The sequence below is a fragment of the Penicillium mononematosum genome (assembly GCF_028829835.1).
Source record: "Penicillium mononematosum strain IBT 11891 chromosome Unknown utg000002l:1.0-8112719.0:1.0-8118358.0, whole genome shotgun sequence".
NCBI classification, from domain to species: Eukaryota; Fungi; Ascomycota; class Eurotiomycetes; order Eurotiales; family Aspergillaceae; genus Penicillium; species Penicillium mononematosum.
The window spans coordinates 3420681-3445837 of record NW_026643272.1 but is presented as its reverse complement, the minus strand read 5'-3'; the positions used below and the strand labels follow the sequence as shown (position 1 = coordinate 3445837).

Here is a 25157-nt window from a genome sequence, read left to right as displayed (position 1 = left end):
TGGGAAGGCCGCAGACTGCCAATTATAGTTGATCCTTGCTTTCTTGAGTTATCAGGAGCCGTGATTACCGATCTGGAGCTCCCTGAACCCGAGCAGATTGATGCATTTTGCCCACAGTACTGTTTTGGCCCCCGGCCCTGGCCCCCTTGGCCCCAAAGATCGTCGACAGAATCTACGTACGTAATTTGTTTTTCGATGAGTCAATAAGTACTCCGTATTGGCAACCTAATCGTAGATATGTACACCTATAGCTTGCCTTCGACGTCTGAGTGTTTAGTGATGGTTGGCATCAATCATAGTCCCGAACTCTCTTGGTATACCGATATCAAAGTAGATTTCCAAAGTATTAAGACCGCACAGGATGGAATCCACAAACAGGAACTCGCGCGCACATGTCCCCTTAGGACAGGGCCGATGTTGATATTGAGAAATTGCCCGAGCCCCCAAAGCGAACGCTCAAAGCCAACAAAGACTACAGTTGAGTGGGAATTTCCAAGGCACGCGTGGTAAAGTATTATGCCATACATGTCTATATAGGCATACTGGTTGGCGGTCTAATTGGTGGGGTGGCTGGTCTGTGCCTTCGGTATATGGATCAATAGTCCTACTGGTAGGGATACATCACAGGTTTATCCGTTCCAGTTTGGTATAGATATAGTTCTCATTGACTCTAACAATATACTATGTATGCAATGCGAGAAAATGCTCATGCAGCATTCAGATTCATAACTCAGACCATCATAACTATCGTAACTATGCAACGAACAGAAGTAAACGAAAAGAAGAACAGAACGGGTATACGAGGCATGTCATGCGTGTCATATGTACGTGCGAAATTCAAAAGCAAAGAAGGCAAGACATCTTTACCTAAGAACCTCCCTGACGACTTGAACATGCGAACCAGGAAACAGACCTGTTCGACCAGCATAGCATCCCCAGAACCAATCGTCGTTGATATTCTCTGCCTCGGTGATATGCGCACCGCGCGGGAACCCAAGCTCGTCTTCAACTTCTTCTTCCGGGTACCAGGACCACAGAGCGTGGACGACAAGCCCGACACCACCGTCAGGCGGGAACCGGCGGAAGGGCGGGATACCCTGAATCGGAGTCGTGGTAGCAGTGGAATGGCATGGATTCGAGGGATCAGAAGCAGAGACAGTGCTTCCGGTTGCACTAATCGTGGGAACAGGACAACCGCGCAGACGGGATGCTTTCTTACGGCGCTCAGGGCCGTCCTTCCAGCTCCAGTCACCGGTTCCTAGTTCTGGAGATGCAACAGGGCCGCCGGTTGCTGGGGAAGAAGTTGGTGATTGTAATTGTGATTGTGCTACGTGCTCGTCTTTCAGAGCACGGCCACCCACAAGATCGCGGACGACGACGCGGCGCTGGCCTTCTTCGCGGTCTTCGAAGCCGACTACTATCATGCGGTGGCCGGCGAGGCAGCGGCGCCAGCCGTTGTGTCCGTTCTCTTTGTTGATTTTGCCCGTTGCTACGAGTTTGAGGTAACAGTTTGTACAGACGTCGTAGTCACCACCATTGCATTCCAGGCAATGATACCGGGTATTGGAGGCTGGGATTGGGTAGGTGCAGATATCGCAGTTCGTTGAGAATGAGAGAATTTTGAAGGTTTCGACCTCAGATGACGTGTGGAGGGTATTTGATCCAGCCGGCGGCGGTGTGATCGACGGTGCTGATGGATGTGGACTATGGGTAATGCGCCGGATCGGCAACAGGGCGTGAGTGCAGCATCGTCCTCGATTGACGCAGGAGTTACAGAACCCCCAGTCTCCCTCGTTGCACTGGCTACATTCCCAGAAACAATCGTTCGCCGACGATTGGCACGTGTCACAGAAGAGACCGCTTTGTAGCCGCCGGACTGGGTTGTCACTGGTCAATTGTCTTTCTCCGCTCATGGTCCGATGGGCAGTATCGGAGGGTCGCTGATATTTAAGCCACACTAAGACATGACCTGGGTCATTAATGTGTATAGGGCGTCGAGTAGACGACGATATGATCCGTTGAAAGGTCGTATGTGCTGATGCGCCGAATCCGTTCCACCGGAGACAGCCACGTCCCGAGCGGTAACATCGTAGACACAGGTGGAAGTTTCCTTCCTTGCAAATTGTGCATTTCTTATGCAGATCATATTGAATGTTGTTCTTTCCGCAACGGTCACACGAGATGGACGGTTCGGGGAATTGTACAGTGGGAGACGCAGGAACATTCGATCGCGACGAAGATGGTCTTGTTCGTCTATCTGATCGAACTGGAACAAGGGGTGACGATAGTGAGGGAAGGGTGTGGTCTGTGGGTGTTGAACGGCGAGATGAACTTGAAGGCACAGAGCCAGAAGTGGGAGAGTTCGTGGCTGATTGGCTCGCGGCCTGTCTAGAAGAACTTCGTTCTCGTCCTCCGGCCACCCACGTTCTAGAGATATTCTGTTCTGACTCTGTGGCACGTCGCGGCCTAGCTGATGATGATTCTGATCGTACGCGCCCAGCTTGAGTGAGGTGGCGATCCGCAGTGATATCGCTCGAGGATCGGGCAGCAGGCCTTATGGCTTCATCTGACGCAGACGCCTGATTTGTCCGGACAGGCGAGGTTCTTCGGCGCCCATCCACTTGTTCCGAGTTACGCCTCTGGTGGCCTGCGGTGCTAGGCCGCGTGGGAGCTGAGTCGAACAGATGCGGTCTGGAAATTGGCGGTCGTCTAACGTTGTGTTCTCGGGTAGCCGCTGTTGGTTCCGCAGTCCTATGGGCGGACTCGGACCTCGTATGTGTTCGTGTAGCCCCGTCAGCCTCTTGCCGATGTTCCCGTCCATGTTCTTGTCGCTGACGAGACTGCGGTCTTCGCATATGTCTCCGACGATAAGCCTCCGCGATGCGTTCACTGAGTTCCTCTTCTTGCCTTGGGCCAAGATTATCAAGATTAATGTTGTCCAATAATCCATCCTCAAGGATCTGCCGCAAGATCTCTGCCTCCATAGTCTCGGCATCAGATGACAAACTCAGTAATGACCGCAGACTGGATTGATGCTCGACCCGTCGCGTGTGGTCCGAATCATCGGGCCGTAATGTACGCTGCCGCGTCGTATCATCATCTCTCCGCCGCCTTGACCGGCCGTCCTCAGGCCTCTCAGTATGGGTGCTCCTCTCGCGCGTCCGCGAAGACTGACCCGTTCGCCGAGCCTCGCGCCTAGCTTGTGCGCGGCTTTCGCGTAGACTCAGCTCGCGTACCTCCTCTATAATGCGTCTATCTTCCTCGCCATCCTCTTCCGCGCTTTCCCCGCCCGAAGGAAGTGTTGGGAACACCGACTCGCCGTGTGTGTACCTAGTAGCAATTTCTGCCTTTTCATCTGTCGCTCTATCACGATCTGGGTGCGCGCTCAGGACCATGTCCAGCAGGGTCGTGACGGTGGCATTTGGGCGGGTGTCGCGCACTTCAGTGCGACAGGATGGGCAGGTGAATCGGGGCGAGGCACGGGAGCGACGCGACCCTTGCGCGGAGAACCATTCTTTCACGCAGGATCCGCAAAACGTGTGGAGGCAGTCGAGGAGAGTGAGGGGCTGATAGAGGAGCTCGGTACAAATCTGGGGCAAAGAGCGGTGTTAGAAACGTAAGGGGTGGAATGGACCGAGTACATACCGAGCATACCAGCTCTTTCTCAAGATCCGCCAATCCGGAACTTTGATGAGACATGAGCCTGGAGGGTTTGACAAAATCCCGGAAGTAAACAGAAGATGGTGAAGACCAAGGATCGGTAAATGTGGGAGGTTGGCTCCACCAATGGGTGATCTCCCGCTTTCAGCTTCACCTTCACCTTCTTCACTTTCGATTTCCCTTCAACTTCAACTTCAACTTCGTCTCTTTCCGACTTTGAGTCTGGACTGCCTTGAAAGAATTTTTGTCTTGTGCCACTGTTACAGAGTGGTTCTCGACGGGTAGATTTCTGGGCACCCGATGAAACTTGAAAATGGTTGAACATAACAAGAAGATGGAAAATGGCTTGATTCCATCGTCGATTCTTCTTTGGAAGGTTACGGGCCTTAGGCGTAAAATGGGCTGAGCTGAGGTTTCAGGAGAATGCATACATCTAAACATGCCATGCAATTTCTTCGCAGGCTCCCAGTTTGCATTTCAAATTGGAATGATATATAGCCTGGATAGAATTGCCAGAGCGAAAGAATTTCAGCAAGCACATCAACTTGCTGCATAATGAAAAATGAATCTAAATGTTCATCAGCAACAACACTTAGAACCCTCGGTGACCATCAAATTCCCAAAGTATGATCACTCGGTTGCCAGATCTCCCATAAAAGGAAGTCCCTATCGCAGTATATTCGGGACAAAGGCGTTGTGTCAAATAAGCCCAGGTAGCTAGAAAATCTATATGCAATTGGTCTCTCCGCATACAAAAGACCAAGGGGTCAACGGAATCCTATTCAAATCACCCGATTCCAGTGACTTCAATTCCACAAGCATGTTCTAAACCAGGCTATATGGATCTGTCCTATTCTTCGCCATCTCCCGAACAAAGCCACCCATTCGCCGACGCAGTGGCGGCAAACATGCATGAAACGTCCCTCAACGCCATGGAAGCACAACACGCACGGTCCATGGACAGAGATAGAGGTACCTCCTAGTGACTACGCAACACAAGTCCGAGCACTGATCCCTGAGCAGACCAGGCCGGCCGAGAAGAAAGGGTTTCAGTCAGGTTTTAGTATAGTCCTTGGTCCACCGTATAAGGTGTGAGGGGTGACGATCCCAGCAAAGGAAAAAAAGAAAGGAAGAAAGAGGCGGAGAAAGAGAAGTTTTTCTCGACCTCGCCTGTCTGGTGGCGGAAGTTACGTGCAATTTCCAGTACTCCTATCTAGTTATCCCGGGTAGCGGTGAGGGGTACGAGAGGAAGCAAAGAATTGACTTTGAAATGCCATTTCCTCGGAGTCTGAGCACAACTGTTGTGAGGCCGGAACGTCGGAACTAGACACGATTATGGGTGTCATGTGAGGGAAGGCGGGAACTTTGTATTTCTCTGTGTGTTTCGTGCATACATCGCGTGGGAAATAGACGCTGGTGCTGTCTTTCCTCACGGATCTTTCAGTGCGAGATGCATGCTGTGATCATCTGCGTATGACAGTCGAAGTGTGGGGAAGGACTATCTCAAGGGAGCTCGGCTTATAGGGGCCGGTCACTGGCTCCCGCTGTGGCTTGAGGATATGGGAGAGCATAGGTTGGGAGACCATGGGTGCTAGGAAGATCAGGGGGTCTATTCGTCAACTAGTGTTATCATTCAAGGTTGGTTTGCTGTCCTTGTCTTGTGATACTATCTGCATTGTCAGCTGTTTACTAGGAAGGCATGGATAATAATAACCTCGGAAGTGTATCAGATGTAGGGTGATAATGTCGCTCGGACAGTATGAGGTGGCAGATGCACCCCGCAACTGAGGGGCGCAGGGCGACAAGCCAAACTATCCATCTCCGCAGATAGGGATATCCGTTGAATCCGAGAACATTGTTAGATTGCTCTGCTTTTTATTCAGGCAATATGCTCAAGTACCAGGTTTCAGCTTACCTACATAGGTACATATGTAGTCTGGCATAATAATAGCCGGCTTATGAGGCCTTCATTCTAGGCATGGGATTCTAATAATTCAAAAATCCACATAGTTAGCTTGATGGATACGTTAGGATGATTCTTTTTGACTTTTGCTTTCTGTCCTATACTCCGGTTGAAAATAATTGGCCTATAAAATTTCCATACATGATCTTTGATAGGAGCAAACAAGAGAGTAAATGATCGACTTAGCAGCGATCGTCATTACTAACCTTAGAAGGTCCCTACCCTTAGACCCTCTTCAACCCCACAATGGGAGACTAATAATCCCCTCAGACCGGTCCATTCCCAAGGCCTCAACTCCAACCTTGGGAAGATTCTTTTACCCCGCGTCCTTATGTCTAATATCCATTGACTATCTCAATAGCTGACGGACAAGGAGGGCCGAATTCCCGAATTATAGGGCTTAACAGGGAGGCGTTAATGCTCGTATCGGGAATGGGCGTTCTATAACGCTGGCAATGGAGAACGCCTCTTCCGCATAGAATGATAACGGGCCCAAACTAGCCAATCCTCTAGCTCGGGCGTATTATAGCGGTTCTCGATAGCCGAGTGCTATTTTTTTCGATTAGCGGCTTGGCTTTTAGGTAATCTATCTGCCACGCCTAGGCACATCTGGCTTCTATTGGAAGGTTGCCATTTTTAGATATAGAACTAGTGGAGTCACCATAATCAATGACAACTTAGCCGAGAGCATTATCAATTGAGGATGTTCACGAGAGCCTTCATTAACCTCTCGAATTGCAACTTGTCAGACAATTTGACAATCAACGAGAATAGCAAATGTGGAGATAACCCCCGCGACTTCGGGGTACACCTGCAAGTTGCACATCATTTTCCCCAGAGCAAGCCCCAAAACCATCCAAGGAAAGTTTCAAGCGCAAAGCGTAAACATTTCAACCAGAAACCCCTGAGATAAACCCACATCCAACAGCCCAGAACAACGACCATGCACTGACCCCGTCAGTCATGCATAGCAATTGTCAGTTCGCCGCACTAATGCAGCGCCTTATGCACGGCCGCGCAGACTAATCAAGCTATCCACGCCCCACTATCACCGCGCCGTCGAGTCGTAGCTCCGGGATCGCACGCACAGACTACCGCGCCTCCGTTCTGGCCGGTGGTCGAACTTGGTGGGGGCTGCTTTAGCGCTGGTCCTTTCTCGCATGCTATGCATAAGCGTGGGGCGCGAGGTATCCATACAATATACTTACTTCGGGCGAGGCTACTAGTTTGTCGGTGGTATAGGTGGCTTTCTGAAGTATATATCAAGTATACTTTTATATAGCGTTACTATCGTATGCACTAACGTTCCAAGGCCCGTGCTGCCCCTTTAGTACGCATCACGTATACCACCTCGATGTATACCGAATCGACTAAAGCGGCTGTCCCTGATCGTCTGGTCGTGTTGCCAGTCGTTGGTTGACGCCAAGATGTGCAAGGTGGTGCCACTTCCTCAACAATTCTTTTTGGTATACAACGTCCGGGATACAGATGCCCCTTGGGAACGTGTGGTCGACAGGGATGTTAGAAGGTCAGGTGGTGCTCGGTGCAGTGCATTGCAGAAGAGGCGCGTCTGGGATTTACGTGACGTGCGACATTGCATAGTCAGCCCATCTGCACTGCTTGCGTGCGATTTTCTTATCCTTGAGCTCTCAGCAGCTGAGAGCCAATCATCGTCGAGTTCTCTATCTTGTGCCAGAAATGTGAATTCCGCAGGGTTGAAACGGGTTGAAACGTCCTTGCTGTGCCACAGGTGATTAATGCTAAGGTCGAGATGGTTGGCTGATTACGACGGTTCCAATTGTTGTATGGAGGTCTAATCGGAAGGATAAATTCACATATCCATCGGGTGTGTTCGAGTGTACTCTTGTTCGAGTGTACTCTGGATGACAAGGATATCTGAGGATATTCTATTTCTACAAGTAGAGTGAACCACCATATCCCATTAGCAGATCCCGACCTAATCATTGTCAACCCGACGCGAATCCTGGGGTATAGCTCGCGGGGTAAGAAACCTTAGAGAGCGTAACGCAAGTCAGCATCGCCCCGATCCCTGGAGTCCGTATCAACTCCGAGTCTGCAAAGTATGCATCATAAACGCAGGAGCTGACGCCAACCCACGCGGGGTAGCTAAAGCTCTCTAGGAAACGCGCTGCCCCTCTCTCATTTCACTGCCCTGGTCTCGTTAATGCATGCTTTTCACGCTTCATTTCATTTTGCTTCTTGGCAGAGCAGCGACTGCAGCCTGGACACGCTGCTGCCCAAAGCGTGTGCGTGCTTATCACCAAGATGAAGCAGGGGAAGATTATTCTTAGCAGTATCCAGTTGACTGCGCGGGATGATTCTCGGAATTGCGCCGGGGATGGAGAGCCTAGTCGATAGCCTAGGAGTCTTGAGTTCAGCCACCCTAGCGCCCTCGGGGTAAGTTGCAGGTTGGAATTGTAATTGTCACCAGCGAGACAATGCGAATTTCAAGGAGCACATCACTCCGAGCACGTTAGTCTGCCTGTTGAAAATGTCTCAATCCGTAAAAGTTGAAACTGCAAATTCCAGTGAGATCCCATCTAGGCGATCATTTTCAGAGTAGATTAGCGAAGGGCTCGCAATCCGTCAGAATATTAAAAAAAAAAAAAACTAAGATTGAACTCTGTGATCTCAAGGTTCATATATGAATATACTTCTGATAGGTCCTGATCTGACCGCTTCGACGCTTCGACCCTATACCACTTGCCATTATATACCTAGGTACCTAGGTAAGGGTTGCGGGTTATAACCTAATTCGGGTTTCGCGTGGGCCGGACAACCGATAGAGGGGTTCTCAGATTTCGGGATCAAATTAGAAAAAGGAAAAAGAAAAAGCAAAAAAAGAGAAAAGAGTGCACGGAACTTTCCAGGGTCTCGGCGAGGGGCGAAACAGACGTTATCGCCCTGCAGCTCGGAATGTTGCGACCTTGCTCACCGAGACGTTCATATTGGCAATTGAGCATCCCATCAAAACTGTGTCGGGTCCGCCCGTAGGCTAGACTGCCCATATTCAGTCCATGGATATGGTTTTGCGGGACAACCGCATCTGAAAAATGAGGGGTTGAAAATCTGGAGATTAACATCCTCGCCTTGTGCAGATCAGAAGAGTTCGAGACTGTCGAACAGTTGGGAGTCGAGACTCTGGTCGGCTACCCACCATGCGCCATGGAGGGTTTCAGGGTTTCGCCAGTCTAATAGCATTTCCGAGGAGATCTTTATTGAATAAAACAATTGCGGACATCGCGCCATCTGAAGCCACTTGTTTTGTTGGGTTCAATGAATAGAGTGGCGAAAGAGGAAAACTCTGCACCGCTAACAAAGGGGTTGGTGGTCCGGGCGGGGGCGTCTATACCAGAGCTCGGGACGGCTTTGGAAATAAGATTTTATAAAAAAGATCCTTCCAGGGTTATAATAATCACTTGTATGACACTTAATTGGTGAGACAGATGATAGTCACCTTGGGGGCTGAAGGGATTGAAACGCGGAAAACCAATTCAGACTACGAGTTTCATACATGTAACGGCTCCCAAGGTCAATGATCAATGCAATATAACTTCCAAGGTTATACTTCCAAGCTCGAGCATGCCATTTAAACTCTTCAAATACGTATTCTTGAAGATATTTTGGAAAAGAATATGCATGATACTTCCAAGACTTATGAAATGTCTTGGAGTACAAAAAAATAAAAGATTGGTATGCTGCACGAGCGACCGGGGGTCCAGACCTCCCGCCAAGTGGACGAAAACCAAGGCATCGGGGCTATCAAATGCACCTTGACATCATGGACTATTTGCGTGGAATTACCACTCTATGTTGTATATTTTATATTTTGTATAGATATGAAAAAGTCGTGATTTCGGGTCTACATCCGGACATTGGAATACCCTCTGGGGGATTCGTGATCGATTCGTGATTTCTTCAGTTATTACACTAATCCGATTGGAAATCATCCGACTTGATCGTCTCATCTCCATATCTCCATATCTCCATACTATTTCTCCATTCTCTAGGACCGGGCTTTTTGCGGTACCCTCGGTGGAGCCCTGAGATCCACCAAACTCCGGAGTACAGCACAAGTGCACTTACAATGAGACTATATTCAAATGCACTATGCACGTCACAGTGGGATTTCATACATAAACTGGACAACGATAAAATTCTCATTCTCGGTTTGATATCTACGGATTTGGACTATGGTCGTGTAGCGGGAAAGGAAACCCGCTGTTGTTCCACCGCAGATAACAGGTTCATTTGTACGGAGTAGAGTTCCCGGAAGTGTCAGGAAAAGTCTTGATAACAGTGTATGATTAAATTTAGTTTACAATTCTAGTCATTGATTTCCCTCTTGGTTTAGCCATTTCCACTACATAGTTTACATACATTGTAGTCCGACCGGTACCACAACTCCAGAGTAACTTCCAAGCTTCTTTACACTCGAATATTTCATATACGGAACACGGTGTAGTCGAGGTGCGAAGGGGATGAGTGGATATTATGCTTCTAGCACTTGCATGCAATGTATCCCTAGTTACCCGTGCGCCGAAAAAAAAAAAAAGTAGTTGACTCTCCCTCCGGTTAGGGGAAATCTGGTACAAACCGGTTTTGGCTGGGCCGATCCATAAATCTCGACCAGTCTTTGGACCACGGGCCTTAGTTCTTAATTGATAAGGGAAGATCAGTGTACCACATATCAAATCTCAATGGCACTGAAGAAAGGTTGAATGATAACAGTCATATTTTTGACAGATTTTGATGTTTTGGGGATAATGATGGGTGATACAAAAATGATATGCGTCAGGTCAAAAAACAGGGAACCCAGGCTGAAGCATAGTTAATGTACATGGACCTCTTAGCGCCTGTGGGCTGGAGGTCTGTAGTCCGCTAATTTGTGACACTAGGGGGGAACGGCCAGTGCATTATAGTGAGCTCGCAAAGTGTAGGATCGTCCAACGTGCTCGTGCGAATAGACCACATGTCGGAGAATTTGAGAAGAAGAGAGATGGAAGGAGATAGTGGTGAGATCAATTTAGGATGTCTACGGGTATCTTCAATATCAACTACAATCAGACAATTGACAGTATATAGAAATCGAAATAGGTAAATGATACAAACTTTGAATGTAGTCAAAAAATGAATGAAAAATGAGGAATAGGGAAAAAAATTAAAAATAAATAAAAATAAAAGGATAAAGAAAAAGGAAAAGGAAAAAAGAAGAAAAACAGGAAGTTATCCCCCCCCACCTATACGGGCCGCACTGACCTTGGTGGTATCGAAGCGGAGTCTATGCAAAGCAGACGCACCTAGACAATAAATTTTATCTTGGGATGGCACAATTTATCTTTATTTATCTTTTAATTTTAAAGATTTTCGATTTCTGGTTTCTCGCAAAAAGCTATAATACCGGATTTTTATCTCTTTCCTAAACCTTTTCTCTACTTATCTTCTCTCAACGGTCATAGCGGGAATGGCTGCTTGATTTTGCCACTATAACTTCCAAGGTTATCTGGTACATCCCAAGGGTACCTTTAAATCACCTCTCTTCTCGATCGCGGCTGTGCCGGGAGCTTGACTTTTTCTTTCTTTTTCTTCTACTTTTTTATATGTACATCTTCTCTCTTCTGTGTACTATTTTGTTAAACATTTCGTTTTGCCGATAGTCTGGCTAATACCTCATCGCCACTCGATGTTCATACTTCACGGTATTGATAAGCTCTCTCCTTCCCCAATTGACCCAGAACCCCATTCCCTTCAAAACTTATCTCGGTGTTATCTGTGAAACCTTGACTTTTCCGCTGGCACCTTCCTCAAGTGTCACCCCGCTCCCATTTTATGCCCTGATGAAATGGCATGTTCGCCTCTTGCCACTCTTTGACCTTTGCCACAATACTCGGAATTTAATGATTACTGACGGCAAAGCTACTTCAGACACTTCATTGTGATTGAAACATTGGGGCCTTTGATATCTGCCATTCATCCCCTTCTTGTGTTGAAACACACAAGTCGGCCGGATGCCATACACTGCGCCATTGAAGACGTTGCTCTCCGCGCAGCACATTGAATACTCCCAACCAGCCGAAGTGCCTTCTGAGCGGCCCGGTTTGGCTCGCTCCGTGTCGGCACGGGTTCAGAATTCCCGTTCATATTCCTCTACCTCATATACTCGTCGTCATCGGAGGAGCCCTTCGAACAGTAAACCGACAGTGCACTCCGCTCCAGAAACCCCGGCCCGGGCCTCGCCCTCCATTGATCCACATGCTAGTCTCCGTCAGTCCCCACCACCGATAAGCAATGGTATCATCCCTCCCGGGGCCGTAATCTCACCTCCTGAGTCTGGGCCGAATTCAAGTGATGAGGAATCACCACACCGGAGTGGTGAGGGTGTCAAGTTTGACGAGCTGGAGGCTGCCGTTAGATCGATTAGATTGATGAGGGAGAGTTCTCCGGAAAGAATGGGTCCATCAGACCAGCCAGAAACGCCGGCTCGGCCCTCATCGAGCGCACCGTCGGCCACCGAGGCAAAGCCCACTCGGCCCAAGCTCCCCCACCTACCGTTGTCCAAAGAAGCTCGCAAGATCAGTCACTCTCGATCATCCACTGAAACCGCCATTGATTTGGCTCGGGAATCGGCACTGACTAGCTCACCCGAAGAAAGTGACGCGGAGATGTCGTCCAAGCCTCCAATGGTCCGTAAGAAGTCAGGCGAGCTTGTTCGACCTGCTCTTCGCCCTTCTTCGTCACGGCGACGACCATCTAGCATGCCTGGTACCCCCGTCTATTCCAAGGCGGTTCACTTTGACTCTCACTTGGAGCATATCCGTCACTTCCTCCAACTCGACAGGCCATTAGCCGTCAGCACAGAGACATCACCAGTCGACAACCATGACGCCAAGGTTGAGTTTCCCTTTGGCTCTGCTGACTCGCGCGCTCCGTCGTGGGAATGGGAGATCAAGCTCTCCAATTGGCCTAAGGATCCCTCATCACGTGCCAACCTTCCGGTCCGCCTCGAGAGGTTGTTCCTATCGGCTGACAAGAGCACTTTGATCGGCACTGTGGCAGTGGCCAATCTTGCTTTCCACAAGAATGTAACCGCTCGTTTCACTCTGGATTATTGGAGGACTACCTCGGAGGTTTCAGCGGCATACTGCCATGATGTTCGCCGGCAGCAAGCTGCCGATGGGTTCGATCGCTTTTCGTTCGATCTCAAGCTGAATGATCAAGCCAACCTGGAGACCAAGACCATGTTCATGTGTATCCGCTATAACGTGGATGGACAGGAATATTGGGATAACAATAATTCGGTGAATTATCAGGTCGATTTCCACAAAGTGCCTAAGACCACGACCAAGCCTGCAAATGGCGGGTCTCGCCCTGCTCTTCCACGCAGCCGATCGTTCACCAGCTCTCACACCATGCGACCGCAGTCCATGCCGACTAACTATGATTTCCCCGACCTCGGCGAAAAGCCACCGTTCACGAACCCTTTCAATGATACGAATGGTGCACCCTTGGCTCGCATGCCCTCGGATGACATCGATACGGTCGCGCCGCCCAAACGCCGTGAAAACTCCAACCGCCAGGCATTCGGGAACCGGTACGACTTCGGAGCATCCTTGTCTGCTGCTATGCGGTCAAAGGCACCTCTGGATCGGACCGCTCTGGCTGCCCGTGCAAGATCCGGGGAGACTGTGGAGCCAGAAGTCTACAAGCCGACCAAGAAAACCCCCAGTTTTGAGCAGGGCCAGGGTTCTGCAGTGAGCGATAATTTCCGCACCGGAAGTCGTGTGGGAGATCTAAAACCTTCCTATTTGGTATCTAGCAAGCCACAGCTCGAGTCTTCCGTGTACCAGGAGTTGGTCGATAAGTACTGCTTTGTGAGTTTCTTAACGACAAATCACGCCATTGCAGTCAACTAACCTGTTATAGTATGGGTCTCCGCAAGGATCGAAGCTGAAGGCACACGCATCGGTCTCCAGCGGTCGCGAAGGCGAGGCCCCGAAGCATATCTATGCCCCAGCCTGTCCTTCGCCGCCGCTGTCTCCTCGGTCTCCTGCTCCTCTCGTTGCTCCTGTGGCCGAAGCATCCCGCGCTTCTGTTAGCCCACGCAGCTCCCCGCTGCCCTCAGCTTCTCCCATGGCTTTTCGCCATTCCTTCCACCACAATTTCATGAATGACCCTCACTCTCCACCGGTCATTAGAGGATGAGTAAGATAGACTTGTCATATACAGCGTCCAACCTGGCTGTGATCCTTCCGGTCGGCCTTTATAGCATATCGTTGACGACTTTCATGAAGGGAGTCTGATAGTCCCTGTGTGGAACTGGACAGATCCGTTGGCCCAATTTCGACTCCTTTGACCCCACGTATCGGCGCAATCTGATGGATCTTTTTTTCTTTTGACTCCTTCTCAGCATTACCCTGCTCTATCCGCGGGTGGTTTCGGCCAGCAGCACATGTGAGCGATTGTCTCTGCGATGCATAATAAACCGCGGACGTTTTCGTTGAATCATTCGTTGTGTGGCTCGTTTCCACCTGTCGTCGGTCCAAATTATCGAGTTGCCTGTCCCATCTTTTGTCTGGCGCAGTCATTCTCACGATTTCTTTGTTTACCTCTGCGTGCCGCTTTGGACACGCATGATGACGCTACGATTTCTTTTCCGAGGCTTTTTTCGATTCTTTGCTGTTCTTTTCTGGATGGCCCTTCATTTTCAACGCAAAAAGTTTTTAGTATGCCCGCCTCTTTTGATCTCGATGCATTGCACTTTATGGGGTTTCTTTGATTGCATGGTGTTCTGGCGTTCTTTCCTGTTTTTCCCACGATTGTTGTTTCGATTTCACCTCCACGATATTGTCTACCTTTCTGGTTGAACGTCGACAGGGAATGCGAAGATGTGATGCGAAGATAGCGATACATGACTGCCTACCAAATAGGCAACGCGACGTAGTTTTGAAATGACACATGATGAACGCGACCGGATCTTCCTTTTCACTGGTAGATTGTTAGAATAGATTGTAAAACCCAAAGGATTCTCCCTTTACTCATGAAAATATGCTAGCCACACGTTGAAAAGCTAAGGAGTAGAGTAGATGAAGCCCACATTCATTCGAGTGGTGGAGTCTTGGGGTATACTTCCCGATTTGGGCTAGCGCCATTACTATCTTATCACCACGTGATTAGTATCAATGTCGTTCGACGCAGCAAAATGCGGGCTGGTCGATGCCTGGTAGACGCGCTGGAAACCGGCCCTCCATAACGCCCTTTTTCTTTTCCCGCCGCCCGCCAATCACCGCCGCATTGCAGAATGATGGATAAATGTCTCGCTTACCTAAAATCCTTACTTTCCGGATCACGCGTAATTGGCTTTCTTATTTAAACCACCCTCCCCCCTCCATTTAGTCACTTTCTTATTTCTTCCCCTCTCCTATCCTCAACGTCAACTCGTTAAACGCGTGTTTTTCATCGTTTATCGACCACACAGACCTCGATTCATCTTCATTTCTACATATTTTCAATTCTTACTATCTGAACTATGTCTGGACGTAAGTATTTTTTATCTTTTTACGTGTTGTTGTCACTATATACCCTCATGTCTTCGTTGTTGGCGTTCCCAAAATAAGAGCTGGTGATGCCCCTGTCGACACGTGACTATGCCTCAGGCAGCAACTGCATCCCACCTTTCCTAATCAGGAAAGGCTATTCACCTTTACGCATCTTAACACAACCTCCAACTACCCTCAACTCCCTATACTCCCCTACTCTCCGTCCTGTTCTTCATTATACCCCCCCCCCCCTCCCAACCACATACTAAACCCTACTGTCCTCATACAACTCTTCGAACAATAACTAACAAACCAAAACAGGCGGCAAAGGCGGAAAGGGCCTCGGCAAAGGCGGTGCCAAGCGCCACCGCAAGATCTTGCGCGACAACATTCAGGGAATCACCAAGCCGGCCATCCGTCGTCTCGCCCGCCGTGGTGGTGTCAAGCGTATCTCCGCTATGATCTACGAAGAGACCCGCGGTGTGCTCAAGACCTTCCTTGAGTCCGTCATCCGTGATGCCGTCACCTACACCGAGCACGCCAAGCGCAAGACCGTCACCTCCCTCGACGTCGTCTACGCCCTCAAGCGCCAGGGCCGTACCCTGTACGGTTTCGGTGGTTAGATTCGTCTTGCGACAATTTATGGCCTCAACGACTCACCACTCACTCACTGTGAGGTGCTGTGCCGGGTCGGAGGCTTTTACTTAATGCGCTACGGTGTGATGGGTCTCTCTCTTTTTTTTGCGCGTCAAATGGTTATGGGGTTTAGGAATTTCTTTGGGACTGCTTTGGTGCCCTTTGGTTGGGATCTTTTCTTTTTTTCGCCTTGGTAATGGACGGTGTCCTTCATAACTAGTGATAGGCTCTCGGGTTGACTCCATCGAGTTCAATATAACGTCTGCTATCAGTAATTTTTTTTATGTAGTTTTATTTTGCTTTCGAAATAATTATTGTAGTTTCGGTAGTATACTTGACACTGTATGCCTTCAGTGAATGACGATGTCATTGTAAGGTGGAAAGTCACGGGCGGAGCGTAGTTCCCCGAAGTTTCCCCCAACTTTAAATTCCCTTCGAGCACAGAGCTCGCCGACAGAGCTATTGGCTTTTCCTTCCTAATCCAATCATTGGAAATATGGCCTCTTTATTAAAAGGAAGGTTTTTCTACCCCCCAGGAGACTGCCCGTCATGCTGCGACCATTATCGGATTCCCATCCAAAGTCTCCATCGCCTCGACGTACTACCAAAGCGCATGTGTCGACATTGCTAATTTGGCCTGTGTCATTTCGACCCATGAGCCGGTTCGACTATATGCTAGACCCGAAGATGTCAAGCAAGCAAAATCAATGATCAGCCAAGCTATTACTAAATATCCGAGTGACACCTCGAATATATCTGTCATCCCCTTCCTCACAAATCACCTTTGGGTCCGCGATACAGGCCCTGTCTATGTACGTGGAGTTGGCGAATCCATACACCAACGTTTTGCAATCAATTTCCGTTTCAGTGAATGGGGAAGGAAGCATGACCTTGGCGCCCACGACCGGGCTTCGGATGGGCATGATTGGCCTGTGATGACGCCTGAACAGATCGAAGAAAACAGAAGTTTCGCCCGTAGAGTTATCGAATCTGATATTCTCCCGTCTCAGGTGACTCTAGTGGAATCACAGATTTGTCTGGAAGGTGGTGCACTAGTTGTGGATGGCGAAGGCACACTTCTGGCCACTGAAAGCAGCATCATCAACGAAAATCGCAACCCGGGTCTTTCGAAGACTGTGATTGAGACAGAGCTCCGCCGTCTCCTAGGCGCCGAGAAAATTATCTGGTTTCCTGGGAGAAAGGGTCTGGATGTTACTGATGTGCATGCTGATGCTGAAGCCAACTTCGTCCGGCCTGGAGTTGTTGTCCTCTCCCGGCCCCATTCTAGTGCGCCAAAGCCATGGCTGGAGGTTTTCGAAGAGATTAAGGAAATTCTCGGGAAGTCAGTCGATGCCAAGGGTCGCCCTTTCGAGGTACATGTAGTAGACGAGCCGAACCCCAAGATCTTCGGGGTCTTGTCCTACGATGAACCAGCGACTAACTATGTGAATTTTTATTTTGTCAATGGCGGACTTATTGTTCCGCAGTTCGGCGATCGTCGGCGAGACCAAGAGGCCTTGGTACTGTTTCAAAAGCTGTGCCCTGACCGCGTGATTCGGCCAGTGTTTGTGTCTGCGCTTCCATTAGCCGGGGGTGTAATTCACTGCGCAACCCAACCAGTACTTTCCGTGGATGAATAGATCATCCATGAGTGTTGTGAAATAGTAAACTGGCCTACGGTTCTATGTATTAATATCATCTATTCAGGATCTCAAATGAGATCTGATCGCATTACCCGAAGAGGAAGTCTATACGCCGATCGACTCTGGGAAATCCTGGGGAGAGCGGGGAAGTCGCCGATCGTGCCGGGGCACCTCCCTGAATTCATACAACAACTCTGGCATCCATCTTGCAAACTGACCGGACTGCTCCCACTCTACTATACAGCTAGTCATCTCTTGCTATTTACATAGTGCATTCGGCCTAAGATGATGGCGAAGGCCTGCGACCACTGCAACTTCAGTAAAGAGAAAGAGACTTGTACCGCGGGTGCCAGTCCGACATGCCTCAAATGTAGTCGTCTGAAGATTGGCTCCGTCTCTCGTCGTACCAAACGAATGAGACATCGCTCTTCTGCCAAAGTCTTCCCACACGGGGATTTGCAGGTCTCCACGGTCGTGTCGCGACAGGGCACCAAATCCAAGGAAAGCGGGACCTATGCCTCACCTTCACCATCTTCCTCGTCTAATTCAGGCTCATCTTCGAGCTCGACTCTCGGAGATGATGAACCTTGGACACCAGAAAGCCCCAATGTCATGATAATGTCGCCAGAGAAATTACTCGCCGCCCCCACCAACTTCCAAACGACATCAGATGCATTCCGCACCGTTATGGACGTGGAGCAATTCTCAGTCATACATGCACCATTTACATTTGGAAACAGTTTTATTCCGCTCTCCCAAAAGGTTATTTACGTTATTTTGCAACTATCCGCCCCGGTGCTGACCGAAGGGTACCTGGCATTCCTAGGACTGATGACAAATTACCAAAAGTCCCCTATTATACGCCGGAGCGAGCCTGATGTGTTCAAGGCTGCAAAGGGCTTGCAACGTCTGAGAAGTGTGAAAATCACAAATGATTACGACGCAGCTTGCGCTCTCTTCCTGGGCCAGACTATGTATGTGTTCGATGTACTCACGACACCATACTCCCGCACCGCCCACGCTATCGTTCGGAGCTCCCTCATGTCGGCCAAAGCATGGCTTCCCAGAATGGTGCATACCCCAATCATGGACACAATAACCATGACCCCGATTCTGGTCGACACAGTCGAGTGTTTAGTGCACCGTGAGATCCCAATAATACGACTCGATCCTCAGCGTCGCGTCATTGTCGACCGCTATCTTGGCCTCTGTGCAACACTTCTCCCTCATATTTACGATATCTGTGTGTGCAGCAATGCAATGAAGAGAGAAGCTCCTGCTGTCGGATCTGAATGCTACTCAGCCTATCATGACCGACTGGACGAGATAGAGGAGACGATCCGTCGCTGGCGGCCTCAAACCCCTGCCGGACTGTTCGAAAGTTACGGCCAGCATGCGGTTTTAGCAATGGTGACTCAAGCAAATGTGTATCGTCTGGCGGCTTTATTGATCCTGCACCGACTGCGATATCCGCTAGGTATCGAGGATGAGGCAGCGTGGAAACTTGCAAATGGAATATTCTCGGAGTTGTCGTTCTTTGCCAAGTCGGCGGCCAATTTAAAGGATACTACCGCGTTGCCTGTTGTGTTTCCTTTGACGATGGCAATGTTTGAGATATATGGGCCTGGAGAAGATTTGGTGGAACGGTTGACCTCATTCACTGTTCAAAGTGTATGTGTAGGGCGGCTTCAGGAGTTTGTCAAGGTGGCCAGGGCGTCGAGGGAGTCTGGATTTGAGGGCATTTGGTTTGACTTGGTTGATACACATCTTCGTGTTGCCATGCCACCATAGCTCTGTGTTGGTTTCAGCAATGCTTTTATGTATAATATCATTTCAGGGGATGGCGGCTTGTTCCAACGGGTCAGGTGGTTCTGTGTCATTATGGTGTCAGCTTTTCGGTTCCTCTATTGAACAATTCGTCATTATATACGCTGAATTTAAGTGCATAGCCAGTGATATCGCGACTGGTACAATCTTCTATCTTGAAGATCTCAATAGGTATTAAAATAGTTGTAATATTTATGTATGATTCGTGGCAAGCGGGTACACATTATTTTGCTAGCAGAACATTTCATAAAACTAGTATTCGTGTGTTTTATTGACTATAGAAATTGACACCATAGAAATTTGAGATGTTGTAGAAGTTGAGATATCCAAGGTCATATATAGAAAAGCTCCCTTTATAAATCAAGCCTTTTTTGGCCCTTTTCTACTATCTACCTAATAAATTAAGAAGGGGAGAAAAATATCCATATGACTAGATATTAAAAAGTCTAACTAAGAAGTCTACTAAAAAAGACCACTAAAAAGACTAAGGCTGTATAAGCGGTCGGCTATCCTTGTCATAGAAACTGAGATATTACTAGAAATTGACCCTATAGAAGTTGATATCGTGGAATTAATCACTAGAATTTGTAGGTAATAGTAAATTGGCGGTATGATAGTCAAAATTCAATATAGAAAAGCACGATATGGCGTAGTACACATGAAGCCGGGGTAACAGCATTTCTCAGTGAAGTATTATCCATCAGTCTTCCATCTCTGATTCTTCAGGAGGAAGGCTGAGGCGTGGGATCTGATTGAATAGGCACCATTCCTCTCAACACCTCCCACTCATGCTCCAGCATAGACAAACTAACAATATCATGCCAAGCACGACGATGGTAAACTGCCTCACGTTCACGACCTTCATCCACAAATCCAAGCTTTCTGTAAAGCTTCAATGCATCGCGGTTGAACGAAAACGCGCCTATAGAGACTCTATGCAGTCCATGATGTTGAAATGCCCAGTCCAGTGCCCAGTTAATAGCTTCCCCGCCGTATCCTTTGCCCCGGAACCCGTCCGCAAGTGAGATTCCTATCATCGCATTGCGATGATGAGCGTAGCCTGGTCCAGTCACGCTGAAAAGGCTCAAGTGGCCGATTGGAACTGGCTTGGAACTCTGAACAGGCTGGCCCAAGACTTGGGTCTCAGTTGAAGAAGTTGTTTCTGCTTCGGCGGAATTCTGAGGGAGGCATATAACCACCCCTAGAATGGCGTCTTGGAGCATTTTGATGAACTCCTCTGCGGACTTTTTGTGAGATGGGCGCGGGAGACGTCCAGTGCTCAGTGTTTGGATTGTGGGGTCGTTAATAAGATCATAGAAAAATGCAATGTCCTCTTCAGAGTTCTCTGGGGCTCGGTAGATGAGTCTAGGCTTGGAAAGCCCCTGTAAGGTTTGGGTTGATGCCATATTGGGGAATTAGAGATCAGAAGTTAGTGAAATTTGAAGTCTGCCAGATTTCCTGGGGACTATGCCCTTTATATAGAAGTTGAGCGGGGAACGACCCTTTTGGCGATAGACCAATTAGCTTCCAATGCTGACGCCCTGTTGCATGGTGCCAAAGTGAGGTAAGCACTTGTCGGCCGAGGCCTAAGACGTAATATCGGGCTCCCGATTAGGAAATTATCATCTAGAGATTGCCCAGGTGAGATGTCCATGATTACATTATCGGGCTGGATTTGCTTTCTTATAAATACTCACCTTCAATCACCTTTTCTTTCTCCTCTCCCTTTCCCCTTCGAGACACCTTTTCAAAAGCCTGGTTTTCGAGTCCTGAGCCCTGCTTATCATTTAAGCACATATAATGTTGTCTTCCAACCTTGGTTATCCACTCTTACCTCGCACCATATGACGTTCGATGAAGTAAATGTGCGTGCCGTTGCTACAGCCTTCGACTCTCCCGTCAATTTTCACTCCAGCGCCTATGGTTTGATGGTAAAGAAGACCACTTCCGCCGTGAGTCTCATTGCCATTAATCAAAACACTTCACAGTGTACAACGTTTATTATTGGCTAGCTTGAACGTGATAACTTGACACTGAGCTGTGTAGCTGTCTGCAACAGGGAGCTATATCAGCTGGAGATGCTTGCGCTGTATGCTCATGTATCTCTGGGGGCTCCCCCTCATTACCGGAATTGGCCCGCGAATGACGCACTCTTTAGGAAACTGGGGCAGCAGTATGCTGCCCTCTTCTCCGTTCTCGGATGCGTCGGCCGTCTAGCCTACAGATTGGAGTTACTTCCCTCATGGAAGATGCATCCCGTTATCAGCGTGCAACATCTCAAACTGGTTCCGCCGTCGGACCCTTTTGGCAGAGAGCAGCAAGAGCCGCAAGGTACATTCGACAGATGTTTCCGAACGTTTCCCCAATGACACGGACCGCCATGATGTGGTCACCATCCTGGGCACCCGTTTCCGTTACCTAAGTCGTTATAAGACTCCAAAGAAGGAATACCTCATCCATGGGAAGAGTTACATACTATTTTTTGGTCGATACACTGATGTTGGCTCGAAGAATTTTAGCCAACTGATCCTGCTAGATGGAACTCTGGTTTCGAAGAGCCAGGTGATTGGGTGGACGCGTAGTTCTTGAGATGAACCCTTCCAGCAGAAGTCGTTCCTCAACTCACATCAGACCAATATATATACAAATCTCAGACCCTGACCCGTCTTGAACAATCATTTTATCGAAATGAACGAAGGACATACGAGCACCTGTATCTTCAGCCACTCAACCTAGCGGGTCTTGTTCATCTGAAGGAACTACGAATATCGGGCGGGTATCTTGTCCAGAGTGAAGGAAAATTGGGATCGCTTGAAGATCATCACTGGCGGCTATATGAGCCCGGGGAGAAGCATGGGGCAGTTTGCTACTTATGCACGAGCTGCTTCCAAAATCACTTGAGGAAGCTGCAAGTCTTTCAGCTCCATCGGAGCCTCAGCAACTCCAATCCCTCAATAAGATCATAGTTGAGGCCTCTTGCTCTCTCTTTCCATCTCTCACTTTTACCATTGATCTAACAACAACCACATGCCACACATCAATCATGCACTAACAAACTACCATTTACAGTCCTTTTACCACAACCACTACCATTGACAATGTCTTCTACTACCGAAAATCCCTCTGTGGAAGCGATTTTGGCCTGGGAGCGGGCTTACCATAACGCCTGGAGGCACTTCCAGGACCCCATCATCGACGTACTCACCAGGCTAAGCTGCCAGGACCCAACTCCTGAAGATCGTCAAGTGACGAATAACAGACTTGGCCAACTTACCATGGATCTCGACCACATCAGAAGCACGGCACAAATGATGTTCGAACATGTCCCGGGGTGCCAGACCGTGAGAGAACGGCCCCTCGCGTATTTTATCACCGATTTTACCCGAGATTGCCATGAGCTTAGCTACAGGCCAAGCATGTTGTGTTGGCGGCTAATGAATCGGCCTGGTAGTGAGGCGATAGTTTATAATCGCCTCGACAGCCCCCCGTCGACGACAAAGGTGTGTACTTATTTGATGCGCTCTCTGCGCTCACGAAGCAGCTTGGAGTGAAGTTAATGAGAATCGACAACTCCGCTGATTATGTCAGATCCTAGTTTACCGACACCTTGAGAGCATCATGTGCTGACAAGAAGATTGACTGGGGGTTTGACGGCGAGATCGAATGGGCACATCCTTTCATTCACCGAGGAGCATTGAATTTCGATCTCCATTATATGTTTGAGTTGAACGTGGGAGTATGAACCCCAAGAAGAAGGGGACTCTAAAGTGAGATATCAAGTGATGAAGTCTGTTGGGGACGGTTCCCTTCCTATTTGTATGCAAAGAGTATAGTTCAAGATCGATGTTGTGTAGAATTGACGAATTGACTGCCTTCTGGCCTGATATGTGCACGGACCATATGATCTACGTGACGTAATCCCTCCACATGGCCTCTGGGGGCAATGGACCTGGGCCTTGAACCAAGAGATCACCGTAGCTTATAATCTTCCCACTGGCTGTAATTATCATCATTTCAGATCACCTCGGAAATATCCCACACATGCACATCCTCCCTCAAACGGATATTAGAGGCTGAGAAGCCCGATCCGGAGCATAACAACCGCCAGAAGTGGATTTCGAACTTGAGAACAAGCAGAGCCATGGCTGAATACAAGCTATCCTACGAGTCTCAACTGGTGCGTTCTGAAGACCAGCTTGCTTCTGTTTCCTCACATCCGCATCACTATGCCGCATTAAACCATACTAACATGTTCACGCAATCAAGGACGTCTACCACCCCTCCTACCGCTACGAATCCCATGACCCGCGTGACTGGAAATCCGCCGCGCTTCGCGGACCAGCACTCCCCGCCTGCAGGGAATGCAACTGCTGGTGCAGTCGGCGCTGCCATCTCAAATGTGGTCGTCTACCCCCTCAATGTCATCGTCGCTCGTTTACAGACCCAAACCCAGAAGCGGAAAGGCAGCGACTCGGGCGAGAAGTCTGATGAAGACGAGGATTCCCAGGAAGGATATACCAGCGTGGTGGATGCTGCCTACAAGATATATGCACAACAAGGTATCGCCGGCTTTTACCCTGGTCTGGCGCAGGATACTTGGAAGACCGTCGCGGATTCGTTCCTTTTCTTTCTTGCATATAGTGCCATCCGCCAGAAGAGGATAGTGGCGCATGTAGGTGTAGAGCGAGCAGCCAAGAGCAAAAACATCGTCCTTCCGATAATCGACGAACTCGCCGTTGGTATCTTGGCTGGCTCGTTTGCAAAGCTGTTCACAACGCCACTGTCGAATATTGTCGCGCGCAAACAGACATCTGCGACACGCAAGGGCGGAAACGCGAAAAACCTGTCAACTAGTGACATTGCAGCTCGCATTCGCGCTGAAAAGGGTATCCCAGGCTTTTGGTCTGGATACTCGGCCACCCTGATACTCACCCTGAATCCATCTCTCACGTTCTTCCTGAATGAATTCTTCAAACGGACCCTCCTTCCACGCTCGAAGCGCGATAAACCCCCCTCCAGTTTTGACATTCCTTTTAGCGGCCTTGAGCAAAGTCGCCGCCTCATCAATCACATATCCCTTCTCCCTCGCGAAAACCAGAGCTCAAGTAATGGGCTCGGTCTCTAAGTCTGAGCCTGGAACTGCAGAAGAAAAGTCTCGGGCTTCTCTTCTCGCCTCCCTTACACCAGAAATACTTTCCACAGTCGCCACCATCGCCCGCACAGACGGTATATTAGGGCTCTACGCTGGCCTTCACGGTGAAGTGTTGAAAGGCTTCTTCTCGCATGGCTTTACGATGCTCGCCAAAGATGCCGTGTATTCATTTATAATCAAGAGCTATTATCTCCTTCTGATGCTGGGACGTCGCTATCCCACACCAGACGAACTCATCCAGCGTGCCCGCGAACAGGCGGAGGAATATACGGAGATTGCACGTGAAGGAGCGCGTGACCTTGCGGAGAGAACAAAGGAGGGCGCCGAGGAGGTACTGAATGCTAATTCTGGCGGTAATTCTGTCGATATGACATCGAACTCCACTAGCGCTGCTGATGCTGCTGGAAATGCGAATCATGGCATTGATGCTTCCTCGGGCCTCAAGGTTCCTGCTTCATCCGTTTCTGATGAAATCAATGAGACGGCTGAGCTGGTCGGTGATTATGTTGAGGATGAAGCGGCTGAGTGGAAGAGCCTTTATCATTGGTTCTGGGAGAAGGATCGTGGGCCGCATCGAGATTGATATGAGGGCTAGAATATACTGTTTGCGAGGTTTACATATTTAGGCATTCTTGTTACGTTTTCCTTGATTTTTTATTTTTTATTTACTTTTTAACCAAGTGGACAGGGTACCTAACTGTGACTGTATGTAGTGAACA

The 25157-nt window shown here is 48.9% G+C and overlaps 7 protein-coding genes across 7 annotated transcripts; 5 read left to right on the top strand and 2 right to left on the bottom strand.

Annotated features, from left to right (window-relative positions):
• Positions 1–863: 863 nt before the first annotated feature.
• On the bottom strand, positions 864–3699 carry N7519_003090 (SH3 domain protein; the record flags this gene model as incomplete). Its single annotated transcript, XM_057289868.1, has 2 exons — positions 864–3590; positions 3646–3699. The coding sequence occupies 2 exons, from the start codon at positions 3697–3699 to the stop codon at positions 864–866; spliced, it is 2781 nt and encodes a 926-aa protein (XP_057151070.1).
• Positions 3700–11652: 7953 nt separating this feature from the next.
• On the top strand, positions 11653–13846 carry N7519_003089 (protein phosphatase regulator GAC1; the record flags this gene model as incomplete). Its single annotated transcript, XM_057289867.1, has 2 exons — positions 11653–13515; positions 13568–13846. 2 exons carry the CDS (start codon positions 11653–11655, stop codon positions 13844–13846), a joined length of 2142 nt encoding a protein of 713 aa, XP_057151069.1.
• Positions 13847–15170: 1324 nt separating this feature from the next.
• On the top strand, positions 15171–15803 carry N7519_003088 (histone H4; the record flags this gene model as incomplete). The annotated part of the gene is made up of 2 exons (XM_057289866.1): positions 15171–15180; positions 15502–15803. The coding sequence occupies 2 exons, from the start codon at positions 15171–15173 to the stop codon at positions 15801–15803; spliced, it is 312 nt and encodes a 103-aa protein (XP_057151068.1).
• Positions 15804–16523: 720 nt separating this feature from the next.
• Positions 16524–17456, top strand: N7519_003087 (agmatine deiminase family protein; the record flags this gene model as incomplete). The annotated part of the gene is made up of 1 exon (XM_057289865.1): positions 16524–17456. The coding sequence occupies one exon, from the start codon at positions 16524–16526 to the stop codon at positions 17454–17456; it is 933 nt and encodes a 310-aa protein (XP_057151067.1).
• A 288-nt stretch (positions 17457–17744) lies between these two features.
• On the top strand, positions 17745–19250 carry N7519_003086 (uncharacterized protein; the record flags this gene model as incomplete). The annotated part of the gene is made up of 1 exon (XM_057289864.1): positions 17745–19250. One exon carries the CDS (start codon positions 17745–17747, stop codon positions 19248–19250), a length of 1506 nt encoding a protein of 501 aa, XP_057151066.1.
• A 758-nt stretch (positions 19251–20008) lies between these two features.
• Positions 20009–20692, bottom strand: N7519_003085 (GNAT family N-acetyltransferase; the record flags this gene model as incomplete). The annotated part of the gene is made up of 1 exon (XM_057289863.1): positions 20009–20692. The coding sequence occupies one exon, from the start codon at positions 20690–20692 to the stop codon at positions 20009–20011; it is 684 nt and encodes a 227-aa protein (XP_057151065.1).
• Positions 20693–21130: 438 nt separating this feature from the next.
• N7519_003084 (putative mitochondrial carrier protein) lies at positions 21131–25021 on the top strand (the record flags this gene model as incomplete). The annotated part of the gene is made up of 6 exons (XM_057289862.1): positions 21131–21275; positions 21333–21617; positions 22356–22786; positions 22882–23022; positions 23305–24391; positions 24432–25021. 6 exons carry the CDS (start codon positions 21131–21133, stop codon positions 25019–25021), a joined length of 2679 nt encoding a protein of 892 aa, XP_057151064.1.
• Between the last annotated feature and the right edge of the window lie 136 nt (positions 25022–25157).